At 36.0% G+C, this 27,178-nt stretch overlaps 1 protein-coding gene across 4 annotated transcripts in view; it reads left to right on the top strand.

The window, feature by feature from the left end:
* The window catches only part of TAOK3 (TAO kinase 3), a 174,771-nt gene that overhangs the window by 103,006 nt on the left and 44,587 nt on the right, over positions 1–27,178 (top strand). For all 4 annotated transcript variants that reach the window (XM_026514976.4, XM_057306029.1, XM_057306031.1 and 1 more), the window contains 6 exons: positions 537–633; positions 3,019–3,132; positions 4,333–4,424; positions 17,889–17,982; positions 19,010–19,091; positions 25,890–26,057. In XM_026514976.4, the coding sequence (XP_026370761.1) occupies positions 537–633; positions 3,019–3,132; positions 4,333–4,424; positions 17,889–17,982; positions 19,010–19,091; positions 25,890–26,057 (647 nt within the window). The remainder of the gene's footprint in view (positions 1–536; positions 634–3,018; positions 3,133–4,332; positions 4,425–17,888; positions 17,983–19,009; positions 19,092–25,889; positions 26,058–27,178) is intronic.

Here is a 27,178-nt window from a genome sequence, read left to right on the forward strand (position 1 = left end):
CTTGACTGACTCAGTTCTCTTCTGCAAATCCTATTATAATCAGAGACTGGGTTAAAAATTTACATTAAAAAAAAACTTTCTTGTATCATCCTTGATCTCTGAATAGAAATTGCTTATTAGCTGCTTGCACAAATAATGAAAACCTGTAGTTAGAAGAGGTAATTATAGATGCTCTGTGGAGAGGAGAATAATACAACCTAAAACATTCTAGGCATTTAAAATGTCAGAAAGGACTGGTAAATTTGGACCTGGCCAATTGGAATCAGTGGTGGCTTTGACTTGCAACTGACAAGTCAATTAACGAGTCATTACAGTGACTATCAGGCTTTGTTTTATTTTGTTTTAAGGAGTCTGTTTGTTTGTTTTTGTACTTGAGTTTCCTGTTATCTGATTATTTATTGCAATTCTGTAGGAAATATGGTGAATGTGTTCCCAAATTGTCGTTTGAGAGTATGTAATTCAGTTTGGTATAACTGTATAAGATATTAAGAAGAATGCAACTGAATACTACTTCTGAATTTTTTTTCCTTCCTCAGTTCACAAAAAACCACTTCAAGAAGTGGAAATTGCTGCCATTACTCACGGTGCCTTGCAGGGGCTGGCCTACCTGCATTCTCATGCACTGATTCACAGGTAAGATTGGAGACCAGTTACATGTCAGTTACGGGACTATCCAAGGAATCTTGAAAATTAGTGCATGCCACACTTTTTAGGGTGCCTGTGGATTTATAGGAAGCAAAGACATTGCTGCTGCTGGATGTAAGAAGAAAAGTTGTCAGAATTTAGACAGAATTCTGTCTCTTGGTCTGTCCCAGATGTACACAAACACTTGCATCACCTCTGTTCTATAGGTAACTGTTCTCTAGGCAGGATGTTGCAGGAAAATTTGAGGAAGGGCCCAGCAGCCTTTTGATACAAGTCCAAGAAGAAAAGAAAATCAGCCTTCCTTGCATATATTTATTTCCTAGCTGAGTTTCTTCTCCTTTTTCCTGTTGCAAATAACAAGTCAATCTTATATAAATATGTGCTATTTCATCACTTTAAAATATTGTGCATTTCTATAGTCCACATAGATATTTAGGAAGATATTATTGTATTTATCTTGGCAGGTGAAGAAACTGGGACTCTGAAAGATTTAAATAATTGCCAATCGTTTCACAGGTTTTACATAATAAAGATTGAGGCTCAGATTTCCTAACTCCTAATCCAAGGCTTTCCTCTACCTTTTATTTTCTCTACCACAACTCCACTGCCCTCCCTCCAATCTACTTCCTATACACTAACTTCTCCTAAATGAAGATGTTGTTCCTGATTCTTCCTTCTGTCAGTAAAGAACTTCTAGTACAGTTACTTTCATGACTGGTGGCAGAAGTAGTGCAATAAGGGGTAGATATAAAGGATCTCAGATGGCTCAAAAACAAAAGAAAAAACTTTTGACATTTACTAGGAAGAAATGAAACTATTACATCATTGGTTCCCCTTTTGCTTCTGTTTTAATCATCCTCGAGTAGCCATTAGCAGTTACTAGTTCGACAAAAGCAGAACTTCCTCGAGATAGGCAGACCAAAATTCCTGCCATGAATTTGACTTATTTATAAAGACAAAGAATGAACCTAACCATATCCAATAAATGTTGATAAAATGGATTTAACCACAATGTCTATGGGTTTGACAAAAAAAATTTTTATAGTACTTTTCTGGATACCAAAATGTCCTTACCGAATGCCAACTTGTTTATATATGATTTTGCTGGTTCCTGTTTGAAGCCATGGTTCATTTTTTTTTGTGCCTTTGTTAACAAAATCTGTGCAGTAATTTAATATTTTATATTCTATATTATACTTTATCTTCTTTAGGATATAAAAGAAGTTGAAAAAACAAAGCTTTTAAAGTGTGCTCCCTATTTAAAAATAAATACCGTGTCTCAGATTTATTATTTTGATTTGACAAGTCAATGTTCTAATCGAAGGTAATAGAGAGAGATATTTTTCTGTTGTTAGAGAAATAAATGTTTTTTTTAGTTCTCTCTGCTAGTGCCTAATGTCATCTTGAGTAAAGAAGCTGAATTTTCAAGAGTTTTGGAGACATTGTTTTGGAAACATTTGAACCTTCTCATTTTCAACCTAAGTTTTCCTCATTCTCTCTGCTTTGTCTTTCCATGGCCCATCAATTTATAAGTCTTGGTTCCTAGTACTCATTACACCTCATGCTTTTTTTGAAGAGAATCAAGAATACATCCACATCTTTTCATTCTAAATTGTCATCCTCAACAATAAATATTTTTAAATAATACTTTAAAAACTTTCTGCTGCATAAAATATCTAATAGCTTTAGTAGTAACCACTTTCGATTCTTTGTAGTAATACAATAGAAATGCAATTTCCTAATCCCTAATCCTTGTTTGTTTTGATCTTTCAGGGTCTTCTTTTTATTGTACAGTGTTATTTTTAAAATAACACCTTCTATATAACATGTACCCTCAAATGCCTTAGAGTTGCAGTTACAATTAAGGCAGAGAGAAAGGGTCACAGGCAAGAAAGAAAAGGTATGTGTGTAGTTGAGGTTTATTGGTAGGTAGATAATACAGTTATTGAAGGTTTGTTTGGACTCCAAAAATGTTATGTAATTTGGGAAAGAAAAAAAAGGCAGTTACAAATGGCACCAGTTTTCCCAGCATAAGGGATACTTTTAATGACTGGATTTAGCATCTGAGAATATGCTTTTTTAAGTGTAGCAACTGAATAGGTTTCCTTGTTGGTCACGTCTGTCTGCCTTTTTTTTGTTGTATTCCTTCCCTCTAAAGAAAGCTCTACCTTTTAGTAATTACTTTGACCTACCTGTAAGTACACCCAGGAATCTGGGCCCCCTTATAACATGCCGTAATTACTAAATCCCCTTCTGGCTATCTGAGCAAGGGTTTTTTTTAATAAACTTTTTGTCTTATTAATTGCATGCTCTGACCTATTCCATAATCAAAGTTGAAAAGTAATTTTCTAACCCTCTTATTTTTTCCTACAGGGATATTAAAGCAGGAAATATTCTTCTAACAGAGCCAGGTCAGGTGAAACTAGCTGATTTCGGATCTGCCTCAATGGCTTCTCCTGCCAACTCCTTTGTGGGCACACCTTACTGGTATGTAGGATTTAAAAACTAGAATTTTAAAATATGCATACATGAACAAGATGGGCTCAAAGCATTGCTTTTGTTTTGTTTTGTTTTGTTTTGTTTTGTTTTGTTTTGTTTTGACAGTGTCTCACCATGTGCCTCAAATGAGATTTCATTAAAGGATAGAAAACCCACTGGCAAAAAAAGAAACACTCTGACTTAGTATAAAATTTCCAGTGACTTTAAACTGTTCAAATACGGCTGATGTCACTGTGTGTAAGCTGAGCAGGATTATCAACTCACTGACCAAGCTCAGGTTTTAGATTTCATTTGAAGTTTCTTCTGAAACTTTCTCTTGAGGCAGAATCTCCAGGCAAGGACAAGGTAGTTTCTGTAACCTTCTCTCAGTAGTCAACAAGCATAAATATTACCTTTCAATGAAAGAAATCCAGGTTCTTTTTTCTTTTTTTCTTTTTGAGTTCTCTGAGACTTTTCTTAGTTTTTCACTCTGACTGAAAATTTCACCCCATCTATTCAAGATGCCTTTTCTTCCTTTCATAGATAAATTGGAATTTCATTGTACCTTGGACAACGACTTATATTCCTAGATAATTACTTACCTACTAAAAAAATCAGCTAGTATTTGAATTTCCTTTTTGTCGATGATCATCAAATAGCATTTACTAAGCATATTAAAAAACCATATTAAACTGATAAGGCCCCTGCCCTCCTATGGAAATCCATTCTGGACAAACAATATCCATTACCATAGCCTGTTTGTTTATTTTTTAAGTTGTAATATCTTTGAAATATCTAATTATATTGCTTTAAATAGTTCCATAAGTATTTTTCATGTTGTCTATTGTTATTTAAGTATTTCATACATATGAATCCTTTACACATCTCTCTGAGGTAGCTATTAGAATTTTCTCCACATTACAGATGGAAAAACTGATATGCAGAGAGGTTAAGTAATTTAGCCACGGTAAAACTGATGGGTAATGGTGGAACCAGGAGTTATTGAAAATAATGTGTTGTTTCATGTAGCTCCTTGAGTATAATGTTTTTATTTTGAACAGTGTTTTTCCAAATGACTTGTGTAAAGAAATAATATCTTTATCAGACAAAATTTCACACTGTACCTAAACAGCTATTTTACCAAATCACTTCATTAGATGAACTTTGTTTTTAATTTGCAACTCGAATGTTGTACATTACGTTTGGCAGGATGGCTCCAGAGGTGATCTTAGCTATGGATGAAGGACAGTATGATGGGAAAGTTGATATTTGGTCACTTGGAATCACGTGTATTGAATTGGGTGAGTGAAAGTGTTGTTTTTATTGTACTTTTGAGAATCACTCCTGACTATGATTGTTAATTCATTCATCCTGCTATTATTTAATGGGTCACTGCTATATGTGGGCCAGGCAGTGTGAATATATTATATTTTTTTCTATGCTTTTATATAACATCAGAAGATTACTTTCTTTGCTAGGTTTTCAAGTTATTAATTTAAAAGAGTCCGAGCAGATATAGCAAATAACAAATGTGAGAATACACAATAGTAAGTTGAAAAGCATCCATTCTCCATATCATGAATGATAACTTATGTCCTTTATTCCCAGGAGTAATTTAATTTCAATGTGTATAAGGGAAATCTGAAAAGGTAATAGTAGGCTTATCCAAGATCTGACTGTAAAAACTGTATTTGACCCATTCTTGTTAGAAGATGCCCTCTGCTTTAAAGTTGTTCCCCAAACATTGTTGCATTTACATAAAATTATCTAACATACCGCAGATTCTGGATTCTCTGGTTGTGTATTTTGAACTTTAATGTATCCTAAAGTCACCTTTATCCAGGGCTATACTAGCAGATTTAACCAATGATTCTCAGGTGGTGAGGCGGATAGGATTACTGTGGAGTTGGAGAAAGGGATACACAGTTGACGTTCCAAAGCCACTGAGAGCCAGCTCCAACACTGCCTTTATCTAGATTTTTATTTAAAATTTATATAAATACATTTAGTTTTTTAATCGGTTTTTTAAAATTTCTTCATCTAGTTTTTTGGGTTAATTTCCTCTACTCTGGTATCCAGATTGATCCTGTAAGAATTTCTGAGCTCCAGGTTGATTCTCAGACTATAGTTTTCTTTTTCCTAAAATGTTTGGCTTGTAAAGGCAACTTGGGATACTTTGTGTTACATTTCCAATTGTTTCACTGACTCCTTCCTTGAACAAAGAAACATATGATAAAAATAGATGACTTGTCGTCGTCTTTGTTTTTAACTTTAAGGAGATACTACTTTTTAAAAAACAATTCGGGGAGGAGAGTTAGAATATTTAATATTTAATTTTTAAAAGTAAGTAATATTCATATGGTTTGTAAACCAAAAAATATAAAAAGACATGCAATGAAAGAACTTCTCAGACCTCTGGCCCTATTTACCCATTTCCTTTCCTACCCCTGCCAGTACATACAGGGCACCACTGTTAATAATTTCTTATATATCCTTCCAGAGCTTCTTTAGACATATACAAACAAATATGAATATACATGTATTACATTTCTTTTCTCACCCAAGTTAACATATACAAGTGGTTCTGTATATTGATTTTTCACTTAACAATATCTTAGAGATCTGTTTTATATTAGTAACTTAGACCTCTTTTTCTTTTTTTTCTTTCTTTTTTTTTTTTTTTTTACTAGCATCATCTTACTCCTCCAGTATTATAGATATACCATAATTTTTTGACTGGTCCTCTGTTAAAGGATATTGAGGGGGTAGATTTCTTTTCTATATTCTTTTTTTTTTTTTTAAGATTTTATTTATTTGTTTGAGTGAGAGAGAGAGAGCATGAGAAGGGGGAGGGGCAGAGGGAGAAGCAGAGTCCCCGCTGAGCAGGGAGCCTGATGCAGGGCTCTATCCCAGGACCCTGAGATCGTGACCTGAGCTGAAGGCAGACGCTTAGCCAACTGAGCCACAGAGGTGCCCCTCTTTTTTATATTCTAAAATTGTATCATTCTCTCTTTCACTGCAAAGGAAATTAATCTAATTTATTCACACTGGTTATGGGTGGGGGAGACTCAGCAGAAATGTTTGCATACTTTAAAAAGGACATATGGTGCATTTCAAACAATACTATGTACAACTTTACAAGGTAGTCCTAAAAGTCAGAAGGCCAAAACTACTCCAGACAATTTTCAAAAAGTAGAAGTTGAACAGAAAAATCACTGTACCAAAATCCATACCATCATAATTAAATCATACAGTATTGATGTAGGGAAGTATCCAATAGAACAGACTATAAAATGGACTCATGTGTAAGTCAGATTTTGGTATAAGACAGGAAAGCATTACAAATCAGTGGGAAAAGGTTGGCCCATTTGATAAATAATATGAGGCAATTTGTTAATGTATGAGAAAAACTATAACTGGATCCTAGCTTATGCCATATAAAAAAATAAAATTCCAGAATGGTTAAATACCCAAAAGTAAAAAGCAAAACTTTAAAACTTTTAGGAGAAGCCCTCTTATGACTCAGTTTCTGCATCTGCAAAGTAGAGATAACAGTGCTACAAAGTAGGTGCTATTATTATGAAGATTAATGAATAATATATATAAATATTTATCGATGGATACTTGGGCTGGTTCCATATCTTGGCTATTGTAAATAATGCTGCAATAAACATGGGAGTGCATATGTCTTTTTGAATTAGTGTTTTCATTTTCTTTGGGTAAATACCCAGGAGTAAAATTTTTGGATCATATGGTCTTTTCTATTTTTAATTTTTTGAGGAGACTCCATACTGTTTTTCACAGTCACTGTACCAATTTACATTCCCACCAAAAGTGAATGGATAAAGAAGATGTGGTATACACACACACACACACACACACACACACACACAGAAGTATTACTCAGCCATAAAAAAGAATGAAATCTTGCCATTTGTAACAACATGAGTGGACCTAGAGGGTATTATGCTACATGAAATTAGTGAGACAGAGAAAGACAAATACAGTATGATTTCACTTATATGTGGAATCTAAAAAACAAATAAATGAATAAACAAATAGCAGAATCAGACCCATAAATACAATGAACAAACAGATGATTGCCCGGGGGAGGGGGGATGGGCAAAATGGGTGAGGGTGAGTGGGAGATAATAGGCTTTCAGTTATGGAATGACTAAGTCACAGGAATAAAAGTCACAGGCATGGGGAATATAGTCAATGGTATTACAGTAGCATTGCATGGTGACAGATAGTAGCTACACTTGCAGTGAGCATAGCAGAATGTATAGAGTTGTTGAATCACTGTGTTGTACTCCTGAAACTAGTGTAACATCCTATGTCAACTGTACTCAAAAAAAAAAATAATATATATATGAAATACTTAAAATATGGCATGCCATATAATAAGCACTATATAAATGTAATTATTGTTACTTTTATTATTATAGGAGTATATACCTTTATGGGTGTGGGAAGAACTTTTCTAAAAATATTTTGGAAGCATTGACAAATATGATAACTTTTAGTACTTTAAAATATAAAGCTATGTAAAATACAAAAATTAAAAGACAAGCCTCTTGAAAGTAGTTCCAACATATCTAACCAACAAGAGTATTGGCCCAGAATTTTTAAAGACCTCTTATGATTTACCACGTTTCTTATCAAAAATAAAAAGACAAACATCCAATAGAAGCATGGGCAAAGAATATAATCAACAAGTTCATTGAAAAAGAAACCTAAATGGACATCAAACATTCAAAGATACTCAGGCTCATTAGTAATAAGGGAAATGCAAATTAAGACCTTTTCACATTGGGGCACCTGGGTGGCTCAGTCAGTTAAGCAACTCTTGATCTCAGCTCAGATCTTGATATCAGGGTCAGGAGCTCAAACCCTGCGTCGGGTTCCATGCTGGGCATGGAGCCTACTTTAAAAAACAAAACAAACAAAAACCTTTTCACATTTATCAGACTGGCAAAAGTTCGTAAGTCTGAGGATAATAAATAAATTTTGGGAAACTACTAAGGAAACAGGAACTCATTCACTATTGGCAGAAATATAAACTAGTATAACAACTTTGGAGTGTAAATTGGCAACATCTAGTAAAGTTGATGAGTAGTCTCAGTGACCCGAAATTTCACTTCTAAGTATATTCCTTAAATAAATATTTATGCATGTACACTGAAAATGTGTAGAAACTAGAAAAGGTTGAAACAACCTAAATTCTTATCCAAGGAGGAATGGATAAATTAATTACAGAATACTGTAACACAGTGAAGGATGAACTGGATCTACATGTATCAACATGGACAAATCTCAAAAATCATAACACTGATGCAGAAAAAGCATTTGACAAAATATGGCATCCTTTCTTACTAAAAACCCTCAACAAAGTAAGGATAGATGGAACATACCCCAACATCATAAAGGCCAGGTGCTGAAGACCCACAGTTAATATCCTCCTCAATGGGGAAGAACTGAGAGCCTTTCTCATATAGTCAGGAACAAGACAGGGATGTCCACTCTCACCACTACTATTTAACATAGTACTGGAAGTCTTAGCCTCAGCAGTCAGACAACAAAAAGAAATAAAAGGCATCCAAATCAGCAAGGAAGAAGTCAAACCTCCACTATTTGCAGATGACATGATACTCTTTGTAGAAAACCTGAAAGACTCCACCAAAAAATTGCTAAAACTAATTCATGAATTCAGCAAAGTTGCAGGATATGAAATCAATGTGCAAAAATCTGTTGCATTTCTATATACCAATAATGAAGCACGGGAAAAAGAAATCAAGGCATTGATCCCATTTGCAATTGCACCAAAAACAATAAGATACCTAGAAATAAACCTAACTAAAGAGATAAAGGATCTGTACTCTGAAAACTATAGAACACTTATGAAAGAAATTGAAGAGGATACAAAGAAATGTGAAAGCTTTCCACGCTCGGGATTGGAAGAACAAATGTTGTTAAAATGTCTATACTACCCAAAGCTATCTACACATTTAATGCAATCCCTATCAAAATAGCACCAGCATTCTTCACAGAGCTAGAACAAACAATCCTAAAATTTGCATGGAACCACAAAAGACCCCGAATAGCCAAATCAATCCTGAAAAAGAAAAAACTGGAGGCATTGCAATTCCAGATTTCAAGCTATATTACAAAGCTGTAGTCATCAAGACAGTATGGTACTGGCACAAAAATAGACACACATCAGTGGAACAGAATAGAGAATCCAGAATTGGACCCACAACTATATGGTCAACTAATCTTCAAGAAAGCAGGAAAGACTATTCAGTGGAAAAAAAGACGGTCTCTTCAACAAGTGGTGTTGGGAAAATTGGACAACATGCAAAAGAAAGAAACTGGACCACTTTCTTACACCATACACAAAAATAAGTTCAAAATGGATGAAAGATCTATGAGACAGGAAACCACCAAAATCCTAGAAGAGAACACAGGCAGAAACCTCTATGACCTCTGCTGTAGCAACTTCTTACTAGACACGTTGCCGGAGGCAAGGGAAACAAAAGCAAAAATGAACTCTGGGGCTTCATCAAGATAAAAAGCTTCTGCACTGTGAAGGAAACAATCAACAAAACTAAAAGGCAGCCTACAGAAAGGGGGAAGATATTTGCAAATGACATCAGATAAAGTGTTAGTATCCAAAATCTATAAAGAGCTTATCAAACTCAACACCCAAAGAACGAACAATCCAATCAAGAAATGGGCAGAAGACATGAACAGGCATTTTTCCAAAGAAGACATCCAGATGAATAACAGACACATGAGAAGATATTCAACATCACTCATCATCAGGGAAGTACAGATCAAAACCACCATGAGATACCACCTCAGACCTATCAGAATGGCTAAAATTAACACAAGAAACAATAGGTGTTGGTGAGGCTGTGGAAAAAGGAGAACCCTCTTGCACTGTTGGTGGGAATGCAAACTTCCACCAATAGTACAGCCACTCTGGAAAATAGTGTGGAGGTTCCTCCAAAAGTTAAAAATAGAACTGCCCTATGACCCAGCAATTGCAGTACTAGGTATTTACCCAAAGGATATGAAAATACAGATTCAAACTGGTACGTGCACCCCAATGTTTATAGCAGCATTATCAACAATAACCAAACTATGGAGAGAGCCCAAACGTCCATTGACTAATGTGGTATATATACAATGGAATGTTACTCAGCCATCAAAAAGAATGAAATCTTGCCATTTGCAATAATGTGGATGGAGCTAGAGAGTATTATGCTAAGTGAAATAAGTCAGAGAAAGACAAATACCGTATGATCTCAATCATGCGGAATTTAAGAAAACAGATGAACATATGGGAAGGGGGGCAGAAAAAAGGGAGAAAGGGATATAAATCATAAGAGACTCTTAATGATAGAAAACAAACTGATTGCTGATGGAGGAAGGAGGGTAGATGGAATAGATGGATGAAGAAGTTTAAGGAGGGTACTTTTTGTGATGAGTACTGGGTGTTACATGTAAGTGATGAATCACTGAATTCTACTCCAGAAACCCATATTGTACTGTAGGTTAACTAATTTAACATTAAATTTAAATTTAAAAAAATCATAACATTGAAAATTTAATGAACAAAGAAAGTTATAAAAGTAAAGGTACAGTATGATGCCAATTATGAAAGTTTTATAAACACTTCTTCATATTGTTAATGAGTCTGTGTATGTTAGTATATATATGAGTATATACGCATATGTATTTTTTAAAGCATAAGAACATAGATGTAAAAGATGTAATTTCAACATAGAACATTCTCTGGAGAGAGGAAGAAGAATAAAGTTATGTCTATTATGTTTTTTAGAAGAAAAAAGTTCTGAAACAAATATGGCAAAATACTGATTAAATGGTAGGTATCATAATCTGTAAATTTTTACATATGAAATATTTAAGAATTTAATTTTCTAAAAAGATTTTATTTACTTGAGGGGGGGAAAGGGCAAAGGGAGAGGGAGAGGCAGAGGATTTCAAGCAGAAACCGCACCCAGCACGGAACCTGTCGTGGGGCTTGATCCCATGACCCTGAGATCATATCCCCATCTGAAACCAAGAGTCGGATGCTTAACCAACTGAGCCACCCAGGCACCCCAAAGAATTTGACTTTTAAAAATGAGAAATAAATGTACATACCTATGGTTTAAAAAAAAAAAAACCCGCCCTCTGCCTAGCATAGAGTTAGCAACTTGGAATACATTTTAAAATTAGACACCCTGGATTTGAATTTTGGCTTTACCAACACTTAGCTAGCAGTACCACCCCAAATGGCTGCACTAACACCAGCAGGCATCCACATAGTCTAGCATGTGAATGACACCTTTCAGAGTTGTGTAACATGTTCATCCTGACTCTGAGAGTTTGGACAACTTTCTCAGCTTGCTTGATCCTCACTTTTCTCACTTAAGTAAAATAACAATACGTATACCCTAGATATTGTCAGACTTCAATAAGATAACATATGTAAAGTGTTTAACATAATGCCTGGCACAGAACAAAGGCTCAATAACAGTTAATTGCATTTGTATGTAGGATTATTCCAATTTTTGTCATTTATATTCTTTTTTTTTAAGATTTTATTTATTTATTTGACAGAGAGAGAGACACAGTGAGAGAGGGAACACAAGCAGGGGAGTGGGAGAGGAAGAAGCAGGTTCCCAGTGGAGCAGGGAACCCAATGCAGGGCTCGATCCCAGGACCCTGGGATCACGCCCTGAGAGATGCTTAACAACTGAGCCACCCAGGTGCCCCTTGTCATTTATATTCTAAAATGAACCAAAATTATAACACTGATACCATAGCAGCAGCTCATCTGTTAAGAAAATTTAAAAGGACGTACTACCCAAATTGAACTTTATGGCTTATTAGTATCCACCCATTGTTTTAACAAGTTTTTTTCTTACCATAATCTTTCTAAATGTAACGTGGATTCTACCCTTTCCAATGTTCTTAAATAGAGCAAACAACATGTACCTTTTTATGATGATTCAAGATCACCATCACATCACTTGTACTGTGTAGATACAGTAGTAATGACTGAAGTTTCAAATAACGATTCACACTGGGTGAAATAGGTACTTATCCCAAGAGATACTTTTAGAACTTCCTCTATTGAGAGAGGCCCTGGTATATGCTTAATTTTTTGTTTTATTTTTAATAAAAATGAATTAAAGTATGTATGAAAACATGGTCTCTGTATCAGCCTAGCTTAGATTGTCTTTTATATAATGATTTACTGAATTAAAGAACAAAATAGCCATCTCCTGAATTGTCTTATCCTCCACAATGGCTATTCCTGCAAATTGACAGATGATACTATTGAATTATACTTACAAACATAGACTCTATGGTCAAACTTGAATTCTCATTACAGCTCTGCCATTTCTTGGTTGTGTGACTTTCGTCAAATTATTTGAACTCTCCATGAAATTTGCATAGTAAGAATCCCTACCTTACCAGGATTGGATTGTCTGGATTAAATGAAAATATGGATTTAAAGTGGTTATTACTGGGGCGCCTGGGTAGCGCAGTCGTTAAGCGTCTGCCTTCGGCTCAGGGCGTGATCCCGGCGTTCCGGGATCGAGTCCCACATCGGGCTCCTCTGCTGGGAGCCTGCTTCTTCCTCTCCCACTCCCCCTGCTTGTGTTCCCTCTCTCGCTGGCTGTCTCTCTGTCACATAAATAAATAAAAAAAAAAATCTTTAAAAAAAAAAAAATAAAAAAATAAAGTGGTTATTATTATAATCCCTACATAGTAAATGTTAGCCATTAACAACACAATCCTGATACATATCATATTTCATCTAAAATGTTAATTTACATTTTAACATCTCTTTCAAACTGGGGGGTATTTTACAGGCAACAGCATTTTATAATTATAATTGACAGCATTTTTCTCCAATTATACATAAAATAGTGGTGCATCTTAGTAGTGGTACGTTTTAAAGTCACTGGCATCTTAGGTTCAGAGAAAGATGTAGTATATGCTCAGTTAATATTCATTAAGTAAAATTGTTACCAAGGACATTTCACTTATCAAGAATTATTCAGAATGTATTATATTGCTAATGCAATAGACCATACAACTTTTTGACAGCTTTTCTTTTTTTTTTTTTTAAAGATTTTATTTATTTATGTGACAGAGAGACAGCCAGCGAGAGAGGGAACACAGCAGGGGGAGTGGGAGAGGAAGAAGCAGGCTCATAGCAGAGGAGCCCGATGTGGGACTCGATCCCGGCACACCGGGATCACTCCCTGAGCCGAAGGCAGATGCTTTAACAACTGTGCTACCCAGGCGTCCCTGACAGCTTTTCTTTATATCTCTATCTCCCTAGCATTAATCTTGTAAATGGACATATAAAAGAAGGGTATTTTTTTACATGAAAAACGAATAACCTACTGCATATAAAGCCCTAAACAATGATTTTTCTAAGTTTTCTATATGTTTGATATACTTTAAATTGTACTTTTAATGTCAAAATTACCTTGAAAGTTGTGGATAGTGTTATCCCCTTTCCTTGCTAAGGTAACATCACAAAGGAGGAAGATGATAATGTTACTGGCACTGTCATTCTTTCCTGGATCAAGCTCTATAGTTCCTGAGTGGTGAAGCCTGTTCCACAAATTATCTTTTGCTAAATTAATTTTCCACTGAAAGAACTAATTAAATGCATGAATCCTCTGAAATCTTTGGACACTGAAATTGTCCAGTCAGCAAATATTTTATTTTCCAAGATTATTTCAAGAGAAGTTAATATGATGTTCATTTGTTTAACCTACAACACTTAGTTCACCTGCAAAGGTCATGATAGAAGCTGGCAAATGGTCCATTAGCATTGTCAGGGAATTTATTGTGCTCAGAAATAAACTCTTCAGGAAAAAAAAAAAATCACAAACACACAAAAACATAAAAGTCGCCGTCGTGTAGGTTTTTTGCCTGGAATTTTCATCTCCCACATTACCCACTCATTGTTGATAACAAATGAATGTTGTGATGTTGTGATGGCTGTTAGGAAGAGGCTAGGTATATTTACTCTTCTTAAAACTCCTAATGATTTTTCTTTTTTCTTTTTTTTTTTAAGTTTATTTATTTATTTAAGTTTATTGTTTTAGTAATCTCCACACCCAATGTGGGGCTCAAACTCACCACCCTGAAATCAAAAGTCACACATTCTACTGACCAAGCCTGCCAGGTGCCCCCCTTTAAAAAAAAAAAAAATAACAGTACAAGCTATCAAAGATGCACAGGGTTGTTGAGACCTAGTGAAAAGAACACATTTTTTGGATTCTTACAAGATGGGTTGAAATCCCAATTTAGCCATTTATCATGTACCTTAGTTTCATTATTTAGGCCAGCTGCACCTCAGTTTCTTTAGTTCGGAAATAATGCTTGGAATAATAACGCTCTTCTTGCCGAACTAGTCTCAGAATCCTGCGTGGTGAGTGCCTGACCTGTAGTACGAATTCAGTACATGGTACTAATTATTGTTATCGCTAATTATTATGGTTTTAAGCCACATTTGTTCATAAGAAATCTGTTGCCACAAACACTTGGTCATTGTCTTTAACTAGAAATTCCTTTATTCCTTTTAATTTGAATTCGGCTTTTTAATGCTCCCACCTTTTTCCTTTCTTTTGAGAAAATCTGAATTACATATCTCAAGGTGGCTTCAAATCACTCCTAGTTCCTATTTTGCTGCTTCTGTGGAAGATTGTATGCAGACTGTATTCTACAGGAAGGGTTGACAAACTTTCTGTAAAGCACCATATAATAAGTGTTTTGGGCTTTGCAGGCCATAGATTCTCTCATAACTATTCAGCTCTGCTGTGATAGCATGAAAACAGCCATAGACAATATGTTAATAAATAAACGTGGCTGTAATTCAATAAAACTTTATAAAAACAGACTTCTAGGTGAATTTGGCCCACAGGCCATAGTTTCCCAACCCTTGCTCTATGGTATGCTGGCTTAGCAATGAGTGCTGTCACCATGGCTCAGAGGATTTATGTAGCTGAGGCCGTCTGAAATTAATAGTTAGCAAATGCTTCTCAGACCATAGAGCCATGTGCTGTTCAGAACACCTTCAGTCACGTGCTTCTCTACTACAGCTATTCTACCATCGTGTGGCTGCTTGTCGTCTTGTTCACAGCAGAGTGTTGGCTACTTACAGCCTCACCATTCCTGCTTCAGATCCGAGCTACCGCCCTTCTTGTCACTACTGAATCGGGTTTTGCTGTTGCTTTTTGTTCCTTCATCCTTTTTCCAAATTCCTGTTCTCTTCTTTCTTTAGTCCCCCTTCCTGGTTGTTTCTCCTTTGCAATTCAGTGTTCTTCTGAGCAGCTTGAATTTTATACCTTTTGCCAATAAGTGAGAGGGTTCCTATCCTTCTGGCAGGGAATGAAGCCATCACATAGAATCTGATGTAAGCCCCAAGACTTGGTCACTTCTCAGTCATTTTTGTGATTTCTTCTACGCTAGATTGTTTGTTGACAGAGTTTCCTCTTTGCCTTAATTTGCCTTACCTTCATTTATTTTACAGTTATTGGACCACGAAAAATACATACCAGGTGCTATGCTCAGCAGTGGGAATGCAAAGATGAACATAATAGGCATTGTCCTTGCCCTCATGAGGTTTAGCAAAGAGGACACACACTATGTAAAGAATTACACAAATAATTAATTATGTTGCGGTAGGTAGTAGAAAGGAAAAACATAATTTGCAGTGACAAAATCTAATAGGACCTAGTCTGAGAAGTCAGAGAAGGCTTCCCTAAGGAAGTGTTTAATAAGCATATAATAAGCCTTAAATAAATATTTATGAAATGAATGCAAAAATGCAATTATATTTCAGGTGAAACCTGAAAGGTTGGCAAGAATTAACCAGATAAAGTTTAGGGAATGAAAGTGAGAGGGGAGTCCAGACAGAGGAAGCAGTATGTGTGAAAGGCTCTGAAGTTGGTTCTCTCAGTGAAGCAAAAGATGACTTGAGAAGGGGGGGGATGCGTTGCTTCTCAGAACAAAATGCTAGAGGTCACCAGGGTCATGTTAATAAAAACAAATAGGCTATGTTTAATATCTGGACTTTGTTCTAAGAATAATGGGAAACCATTGATGGTGACATGATGAGTTCCTAGTTCCGCATGGGCTTCAAATACTTGAAGTTGTCAGAAGGCCAACCTCTAGAAACTCTCCAGAGTGTACCTCCTGCAAAATAATAAATAAATAAATAAACAAACAAACAAACAAACCTACCTGACCCTAATCTGGAACTCTTCTGCATTTGAAACAGATATAAATCCATTTTTCCACACTACAACTTTCAAATTTCCACTTGTGAACAGTCCATGCCCCTATAATACTGGTAGATATTTCATGAGTATATAGCATTCTGTTGAGAGGCTAATAAAAACTATTTATAGAATGGTAGACTGTACATTTTAAAAGTATCAGAGAACGTTTAGTCGAGACTAAGAGGCCCTTCCAAAGCATCATGGATGAAGAACCATAGTTATCTTCTGCTGGGATACTGGCAGTGACTTAAAGTTCACTACTCTTAAAATGGTTCGTTCCAAGTTTTGGGGGGTTTTTGTTTTCTTTTGTTTTCTCACCCTGGCTTTTCACAAGTTCATCCTTCTGAGAGTGAAAATGTCTTTTGTATTACTTCATAGAATAAGCCAAATTCACCATTTTAAAAGTGCTTGAAAACCAAGATGTTTGATAAAACCTGAGAATTAGATTATGAATTACAAGGTGGGACTGTGTAAAGAATCCATTAGGATAAGTGTGGTAGTGGTAGAATGAGATAGTGATTTATCTTCTAGGGCATTAATAACTAGTAAATAATATAAAATTAACTGTACTCAGAACTAGAACCTTGTTTCTTTCCTTTGGTCAACAAATCATGCACTTAACATGTGAATAACATCTTATATATTTCCTGAGGAATAAAAGCATAAGAGTATTAGAATTGTAAGATCTTACTCACAGAGCTAATGATTTCTTTTGAGAGAAAAGAGTGTATATTTATGTAAGTGGAATAGAAGAGCACATGCCAAATAAGCAGTATACTAAAATAGAGCTATAGAAATTCCAAAAAAGAGACCATGATTGGCTGGAATGGAATAAATCTATTAAGAAATACCTAATTTCACTGAGTTTCTCTTTAAAAGGGGCTGTACCAAGCCTTGATTGTGATTTATCCTCCCCCCCACTCCTTTCCCCTCCACTACCACCTGTACCATTCATTTGGCCTGGAGGAGCCTTCAGCCAGTGTTTATTGAATTGAATTACTCTATCTCCCTTGCTATGTTAGTCATGTTGAAGACGTTCCATTCTATAATAATTTTTCTCATTCTATTTTTCTGTGCCTTATGGATTTTTTTCAATGAATACATATGTTTACATTAAAACACATACACACAAAGATGTTCATACCTATTGTGGGAACACAAGCAAAGACCAGCATTTGAAGATAGGTGAAAAAAAAATTTTTTTTTTCTTTGAGTCTTTTGAAATGGATCTGTTAGGAGCTTTGCCAATGTACATTAAGATGACCAGCAGCTTCTTCTGAATGGCTATACTGGGCTGACCTTAGAGATTAAAATAAGTAGATTACGTGGCATGATGACAGTAACGAGCCATTGATTTAGCGGCAAAGCTTTGCTCACAGATCCTTATTTCTCTGCCTGATTTCTTTCAAGAACTGCTTTATCGTGTTTCTTTTCCTTCAGCGGAACGGAAGCCCCCCCTTTTCAACATGAACGCAATGAGTGCCTTATACCACATTGCCCAGAATGACTCCCCAACGCTGCAGTCTAATGAATGGTAAGACTCCACTCTCATTTTAAATCTCTAAGGGAATCACCGTATGTATTTGGCCCTTTCATTGAATCACATTTTAAATATCTAACCTAGAAACCATACATTCCTTCATTGTATGTTATAGTAAGTGACAGTGGTGCTTTATAGGCGTGAACTGGCTATGCACACACACACATTTTTATTTATTTCTGCCCTCACTGTCACTTGTACTGTGTTCTTAATGTGTGTGTAGGAACTGAAATTCTACAGGGAACATGCCCTGCTATCTTCCTAATAAGTCTCGTCTCTTAAATCCTGACAGTCTTGTATTGATCATCTCAGCTCTTATCACTTCTTGGCAGAGATAAAGTACCTTCTCTGATGTCATTGTTTTTCCAGTTGTCATTTCTTTTATTATATGTAAATTTAAGAATGTTGACAGAGAACAGGCACTATCTATTCAGAAGACCTATCGTTCCTTACAGAAAATTATAACATTTTGATAACTATTTGGGCCACAAAAGTTATAGAAGAAGGGCAATTTTAAACAAGAGTGGACAGCACAGAATTCTCAAAAGAAGGAAGTTTTTTTTCATCCAGAAACCATGTTTCTATGTTCTCTTCCCTTACGCTTCAAATTTTACTACCTGCTTATACGTGGTGGGTGATGGAGAAGTTACCAACTGGCCGTGAAGAATATAGGCTTGAGACGTAGGAGGGTTGTTCTCTTTGGAAAGAAAAATGTGTATAAAACTATTATATATAAAAATAATAATGCTTTTCATTTTCTGACATAAATTATGATTTGACCTTGCTTATATGTTAAGATATGCTTATGTGTTGACTAACTTGAAACTCTCTACTTCGTTATCCAAATATTAATTTCTAGATACCATAAACTTGAGAATGAGTCACTTCTCCTAATATTCCATATATTTTATTAAAAATATCTTAAAATGTAAAACTTTCCCTTGAATGAGAATTATTTTAAGTACTTAATGTATTCCACAGACACTGATTTTATTTTCTTTCTGTGTATTTGCACGTATAGGACAGACTCCTTTCGGAGATTTGTTGATTACTGCTTGCAGAAAATACCTCAGGAAAGGCCAACGTCAGCGGAGCTATTACGGGTGATTTTTCAAATTTATATTTGAGGAGGGGGATTTAAAGTCATGTTGTAGTAGAGTATAGTAAATCATTTCTGTGGCAGCTCATCGCAACAAACTGGATTAGAACGTGCTGCCTTGTCATTTATCCAGAGATAATAGCTAGGCATAGAAATAGAAAGATTACCACAATGGATGGTGCTATATATTCCATGTGGACAGTTTTTTCGCCATCTTTTCCATCTTCTCTTTTTCCCCTCCCTCTTTCTGCCTATGACAACAGGTATTTCTCTTTGCTGTGGTCATCATTGTGATGTTCCTATGACTAATATCTGCATGAACTTCAATACAGTGCTTTCAGGACAGTCGGCCAGTGGTTCACATGCCAACTCGGGGATTTTCAGTTAGGTTGTTGCCAAATCATCAGGCAGTGAAGAGGTACAATAAGTATATAAAGCATACATTTACATCGCATTACATCAGAAATGTTGGTGACGAGAGTATCACATTAATAACTCCATTCATTTGATTTAAACATTGCGTTTTTGGGCATCTCTTCATGTAACATTTTATTATAAACTTTATATGTACGTTCCATCAGTATCAGTGAAGTATGTGGAGACTTTTACAATATAAATGTGTTTTATTTGGCACAAACTAGTCCAGATTTACTTAACCTCTTTCTGTACGTATATTTTTAACTCTTTTTTTTGTTGATTGGTTGATTTTAAGAAAAACTCAGAAAGATTTTATTGCCTAAATTTGAAAGTTCAAGACCTCCAACTGCCTTTATAATTGAAAAGCACCTAGTCTAGGCCACAACTTCTTGGTTTACATTTTCTTTTTCTGAGAATTCTGTAAACATTATTCTGTTTTCTGGCTTTAAGTGTTCCTAAAGAGGTAGGTGTGAATCTAGCAAGTTTTTCCATGGAAAATTAAGTTTTTTCTTCTTGTAAATAGCAGCCCACAGGAATATGGTGGCTGAAGCAACAAGGCAAAGGACTCTGTCTAATTCCCCTTGACATAAGGCCATTGCATGTTCTAGACATGAACTCTACTCTGTATGCCTCAGTGACAGCACCACATTTCTGTAGGGAAAAATGACAACCAGAACAAAGCACCAGATAACCCAAGATAAAGTAATAGCTTTATTACTTTGAAGTAGGTGAAAAATTTTTTAAATGTTGGGGGGAGGTAGAAAGCACTACCATAAAGGGAAAGAGATAATTTGGGGCTATATTAAAATTAAGGGGGAAAGGCACCTCAAAGAAGAAGATAAGACAAGGATTCAAAGATGAATTTTAGGGCACCAAAGGAATAGAAAAAGCAAGCAGGCAGAGGTAAGAAAAGAAATGGAAGCGAAAAATTAAAACACAAAATCATAAGCAACAAACTAGTGTAACAAACCAATCCATGTAGGGTATTTCCAGTAACAGAAAGTTGTAAGGAAATAAAGCAAAGTTGAATGCAAGAGGAAAAATTGTAAAGGTGATCATAATGAAGATGACACATCTATACACCGACCTGTTATTCCTGAAGAAGAAAGCAAAACACATCTAGCAGAAGATGTCTAACGATGTACCTGAAGAAAACTTTATTGGAAATGAACGTTTGGATCTTTGTTTGACTTGATTTAGTCTTAATCTGATTTGGTGGGCCAAATGACATGAGCCCACCATTTATTCAGCAAATATTTACTGATTGTCTACTGTGTGCCAAGCACTGTTCCAAGCACTAAACACACAAGTAAATATATGCTATCAGTTCGTAGTAAATTCTTTTTTTTTTTTTAAAGATTTTATTTATTTATTTATTTGACAGAAAGAGAGAGAGAGCACAAACAGGGGAAGCGGCAGAGGGGGAGGGTGAAGCAGGCTCCCCGCTGAGCAGAGTCTGATGTGGGGCTTGATCCTAGGACCCTGGGATCATGACCTGAGCCAAAGGCAGATGCTTCACCGAGCCACAGGCACCTCCGTAGTAAATTCTTCACAGAAAAATAAAGCAGGGACAGGGATGAAGAGTGACAGGAGCTGAGATTCAGGGTTTTTTTGTTTGTTTGTTTGTTTGTTTTTTTAAGTAAACTCTACCCCCAGCGTGGGGTTCAAACTCATAATCCCGAGATCGAGAGTTGCACATCCTCCCAACAAAGCCAGCCGGGTGCCCCAGGAGCTGATGTGTTAGATGAGTTAGGGAAGGCTTTCTGGGAAGATGACTTTTAAGCAAAGCCCTGAAAACAGACACCATGGAACTGATCTTCAGTAACCTGACGAAGTTCCTGAACTCCAAGGATAAAGAAAGATTCATACAAGTAGACTGGAGAAAAAAGTATTTTCGGGTGGATCTTTGACCTAGCTAAGGTGCTCTTTAGTTATAAAGGCAGCTGACATTTTCAAGCCTCACAAATTTAGTCGATTTTTATTTCCTAATAGCTTCTTAAAAAATTGCTCAGTAGCAAAATCCAGTCAATCTAGTGATAAAACAAGAAAGAAAAAGAGATGGAGGGAAGGAAGAAAGAGTGAATTAGGAACTGAAGAAACTGTTAAAAGGACTGGTGGCAAACACCAAATTTAAATTGACCCCAAAAATTGTTATATATATATTTTTGCTTGGTTAAAGAGACTACATTCTTCATGTTGAATGGGTAATACAAATTTCAAAAGACAGAGTATTAAAAGTAAATCTCCTTCCTATTCTAGGACCCTCTCTAGAGTTAGCAACCACTGTCACCAATTTTGTGCATGTTTTTCTAGAGAAACTCTATGCATATGAAAGCAAATATTCTGATTTATTTTTGCACCAATGGGAGCGAACTGTAAACACTATTCTGCCTTATTTGTTTGTTTGCTTGTTTTACTTCATAGTACGTTTGCTAATGCTTTGTGTGACTACATGCAGAGCTACCTCATTCTTTTTTTTTTTTTTAAAGATTTTATTTATTTATTCGACAGAGATAGAGACAGCCAGCGAGAGAGGGAACACAAACAGGGGGAGTGGGAGAGGGAGAAGCAGGCTCATAGCGGAGGAGCCTGATGTGGGGCTCGATCCCATAACGCCAGGATCATGCCCTGAGCCGAAGGCAGACGCTTAACCGCTGTGCCACCCAGGCGCCTCAGAGCTACCTCATTCTTATAAATGAATCTGTAACATTTTCAGGATGACCGTACTTGTTTTAACCAACTTATTTATGGTGCTTGCAGTTTTGGTATACAAACTACTGCAGTGAGTTTCTGTATATGTGTCGTTTTATACCTGTATATGGATGGATATCTAAAGAATAAAATCCTGCAAGGGAAATTGCTAATCACAGGGAATATAGATTTTAAATTTAAATAGATACTGACAAAATCATCCTCCAGAAATGTTGCACCAATTTATAGTCCCACTAACAAGGTATGAGGACCAACACTTTTTGATCTTGGCTTTCAGGTCAGTGAATCTGTATTTCTTATTATGAGCTAAGCTGAGCATCTTTTATAGGTTGAAAAGCCATTGGTTTCCTTTTTTGTAAACTCTTTGTAATCTTTGCCCATTTGTCTGTTTTTTTTTTTTTTCTTATTATTTTGTAGTAGATCTAGCAAATATTTTTTCCCTATTTCTCTTTCAATGGTCTTTATTCTGGGCTTCTTTTGAGAGGTCATGCAAAAATTTGTTATAAAGAAGTCAACTTGTTTCCTCCCAGTTGGCTATCGTGTTCCCAAATATTTTTAGGTAATTCATCTTTTCTTCACATTTTCTTCCTGACATTTTAAAATGTCACCTTCACATTGAATCCATTTAAATACAGAGTCAAGGTAAAATCATTTATATGGTTAAAGAGCAGAATCTAAGTGCTATAAACATTGACAATGTAAAAATACTAATGTAACTAGAACAACCCAGGGGTAGGAAAGAAAGATAAGTGTACTAATTTTCCTGTTTTTCAGATTAGATGGTCAATAATAAATCTTAAGTTGAAATGCATAGTTTTAAAAAAAAGTAACTCCAATCTTTGTCTTTTTTTTTTTTTTTTTTTTTTGGTTAACGTTAGAGGGTCTTTTAAGAACTGGTAACTCTTGGTGAAGAAATTATAACTAAAGTTAAGCTTTACTTTATTGTCTTCTAATTCTGCTACATTTAAGTATACCTTAATTTAATAGACTTTCTTAGAATTACCATGTATAATTTTTCCATGTAGAATTATTTCTAGGTATCCATTATCCTAAGAGAGAATGTCTGAAATGATGTTCTTCAATTTAATAATATTTACTTCTGGATGGTGGAACTTGGAATGATTTACTTTCTTTTATGCATTTTTCTGTATTATTTAAATGTTTCAAGGAAATATACTTTCAAGAACAATAAAACCATTATTCTAAAAGGATTTGGGGACCTTTTACTTGTAAGGGTTTTGAGAGTAATTGGCTTTGGAGAACAGGGAAGAGATGGGGTTGCAAGCAGAAAGAACATAAGCAAAGGCATGTAGGTGTGTAACACATGGCATGAGTCAAGAACTATGTAGAATGTACTATATGGGTTGGATGGGAAAGACGACTAGGAGTGACTGGATTTAAACCTAGAAATAAAACCATGAACCTGGCTGTAAAAGGCCAGACGTCATCATGGAGGCATGTGTTTAAGATGTTGAGTGAATCAGTTTTAGAAGGCTTAAACAGGTAAGATTTTAATTATCTTGTGCAATAAGAAGTCCAGGGCATTGAGAAAGGAGATGTTATAAAAGTCCAGAACAATAGGCAGCTCAACAATGTCATCATGGATCCAGTCTCCTTCTATCTTCCTACTTTATTATCCTCAGTATGTAGCTTTTATCTTCTTGGTCACAAAATGGCTCCTGCATCTCCAGGACTCAAGTCTTTGACCCAAGAGGGAAAAAGGAGGAAAGGGCAGTGGAAAACACCTTTTCTTCAGGTGTTTTGCCTTTTTATTCTAGAAAACAAAACTTTCCTCAGGGACTTCTGCCTCTATAGTATCTCATTCACCAGAGCTCAGTCATACTGTTATCTGTAACTACAAAAGTTCAACTCTTTTTACTTTCGAGAGCTTACATAAATGAAGGCAAGGAAAAGAAGTTGGAATGGGGGATGAATGGGACACCAGTGTCTTTCACAATGAGTGACACAATCAAATCTATGTCTTAGAAAGATAACAGTGGTGGTAGACCACCAGAAAACAAACACCAAATGAGGAAACATGGGTTACAAGCATAGCTCTTCCAGTATTTAGCTGTGTAAATCACTTAACCTCCTGTGCCTGAATTTCCACACCTTGAAAATAAAAGAATTTCTAAGAGCTATTCCTGCTCTTAAAATTCACTGATCCTAAGTTATGGTTTGAAGTTCACTGAAAACCAGTTGGCTCTTATATAGTCACAAGTACTGGAGAAGCAAAATAATTTACTTTCTTCCTTTCGTGCTCATCTGGAAATATGCAGGCTGCACTCACTTCCGGGAATAGTGTTTCATTTTCAGAAAGGACTCTGCAGAGGAAGAGATATTTTATAAAAGCAGGAGCAAAAGCCACAATTCCCCTGACAGCAAAGTCAGGGTGAAGAACCACAAGACATGTACATGTTTTTCTCACAGTGGCCCTATTCCTCTTTTATAGCTGTTTAACTTACGAAGAAATGAAATCCATTCCATCATCCAAGGCCTACCACATTATATCCCATTTCCCCAATATCTTTAAATTATAATTTCACGTAAGTGAATTTTTCACATAACAAACTTTTCCTTTAAAAAAAAAAAAACTTCCTCCTCCCACTTTTGATCATTTTCTGTGTAATCTTGTCAAAATACATGATGTACTTCTCTGCCTTCTTAAAGCATAATGAACATAATTTCACTTCCTGATGGCTCAGAAGCAGTAGTGTTTCACCAACTCTTGGAGTATAAAAGGACTGCATGAGGAGCATTTTCCCCTTTGCAAAATAGCCCACAAACCTTTGTTCATTTTTATGTTGGTTGGTTGGTTGGTTGGTTGGTTGGTTGGTTGGTAGGTGTGTTAGTCATGGATTTTCTCTCTTTCTCTTGACTCTCATGCTGCCTGAGAACTTTCAAAGGACAGTTCTTTTTACAACAAATAACCCTAATTCTAATAGCTCTCCATCCTTTATTGTCCCACTTTTATTCCCTTTCTAAACTGATATAGGCTAAGAAATCAGGAAACCAGAATATGGGTAAAGATCACTGATAATATTGAAAGTGAGGGCCGTTTATACCAGGAAAAGTTTATGGACTTTTTGGGGCAGTTACTTTCACTCTTCAAAGGCCGTTTTCCCTTATTTCTGATTGTACAGCTCTGTAGAGGCAAAATGAAGTTGCCAGAATTATGACCTCTAAACAAATTGAATAGCTGCTGTATTTTCAAGCATGCACTAAATGTGACCACAAGAAAACAAAATATACACAAGTCTGTTTCAACAGGGTATGTAGGGTGTGTAGGAGGATTGAGGCAGATTATAACAATAATATCTATAACTCTGCATTGCTTCTACTTATATATATTCAAATCTTTCAGATTTGAAAGTTACAAGCCTCTAAGCTAGTAGTCATTATTACTTATATGTTAAAGTAAACCTCAGCAATTCTCAAGTAAACTCTAGGACAAAGTCCACAAAATGGGGCTTGAGGAAGAAGAGAAAAGCATAGTTAACTCTTCATAAGAGTTATACAAAATGAGAGGCTATATGAAATGAGTCGTATCTTATTATTTCTGCAAAATCAATAGGCCTATTTTATGTCTATTTACTTTTATAATATAAATCTTGCCCCCCAAAATCTGTTTTCTCATTTTCAGTTTCTGTTTTTTATCTCCTCCCTCAATCAGCACGATTTTGTTCGACGAGACCGGCCACTACGTGTCCTAATTGACCTCATACAGAGGACGAAAGATGCTGTTCGCGAATTAGATAACCTACAGTACCGAAAAATGAAAAAAATCCTTTTCCAAGAGACAAGAAATGGACCCTTGAATGAGTCACAGGAGGATGAAGAAGTAGGTTCAGTTTATTTGGTAGGCACTGATGGCGTGCCTACCACATGAGAAAGTTCTGGACTGGGCACTATGAAATCCACTTTTGGCAATAAAAATGTAATTGGTGCTTTGGGCCTCAAGAAACTATGCAGAGTTGCAAAAGAGACAATCATAAAATAACTTTTATTTAAGACAAAATATGAAAAATGCTATCGAGGTGTGTCACCATGCAGGGGTCCGTAGTGGGGAGAAAATAAGCCTGCTGGGGGGCATTAGTGACGTTTGTGTGCGGGACATGATGTGGGTGGTTTCTGAGAGACAGGCATAGGACAATTTAGGCTCAGGAAGTGCTGTGCTTTAGCAAGATTATCCTGGCAACAGAGTGAATTACGACAGACTGGAGTGTGTCACATTCTGTATAATAGTCCATGCAGGAGGTAATAAGGGCAATGTCAATGGGGAAGGGGGGAAAGGAACACTTTTGAGAAACACTGAAGAGGTAGATTTGATAATATAGTGCTTCTCATTGAAAGTGACAGTGACAAGGTGAGGAGGAGTTTAAGGTGACTCTGAGCATTTTAGCCCAGGTGACTAGGGTATGTCAATACTGGGAAAAGAGAAAAAGAACCAAGGAGAAAGAGTAGGTTTACAATGATTTCAGTTTGATGCCTGTTGAGTTTAAGGTCCTGGCATCATATGCTGCCGACATAGTATACAGATGGAGTTTTCAAAGGAGACGTGACTTTCTGTTTTCTCATTCAAATAACTTAAGAAGGATTGGTTGACGCAAGGGTAATGCCATGTGGGACACCTGAATGGTGATGTCTGGCAGTTGGTTGGAAAATTCAAACCCAGAACATAAGAAAGAGGTCTGGGTAAAGGGTAGTTGGCTGGGGGTCAAGAGCATTAAAATGGTAATGAATCAGGAGTTGAATGTAGAAAGGGGAGAGGGCCATGCCATATGAGGACCTAAGAAACAAACATCACAGATGTTCAACAGTCCACAACTTCAAGGACGAAGCAGCCAGTATCATCAGATGCCACAGAGAGGTCAAGTTAGACAAGGACAAAAAATAAAAATAAAAAAATAACTGGGTTTTACAAGCAGGGCATTCTTGATGACCTTTGTAAAAGCAGCTTTA

Source organism: Ursus arctos, unplaced genomic scaffold, assembly GCF_023065955.2.
Source record: "Ursus arctos isolate Adak ecotype North America unplaced genomic scaffold, UrsArc2.0 scaffold_34, whole genome shotgun sequence".
NCBI classification, from domain to species: domain Eukaryota; kingdom Metazoa; phylum Chordata; class Mammalia; order Carnivora; family Ursidae; genus Ursus; species Ursus arctos.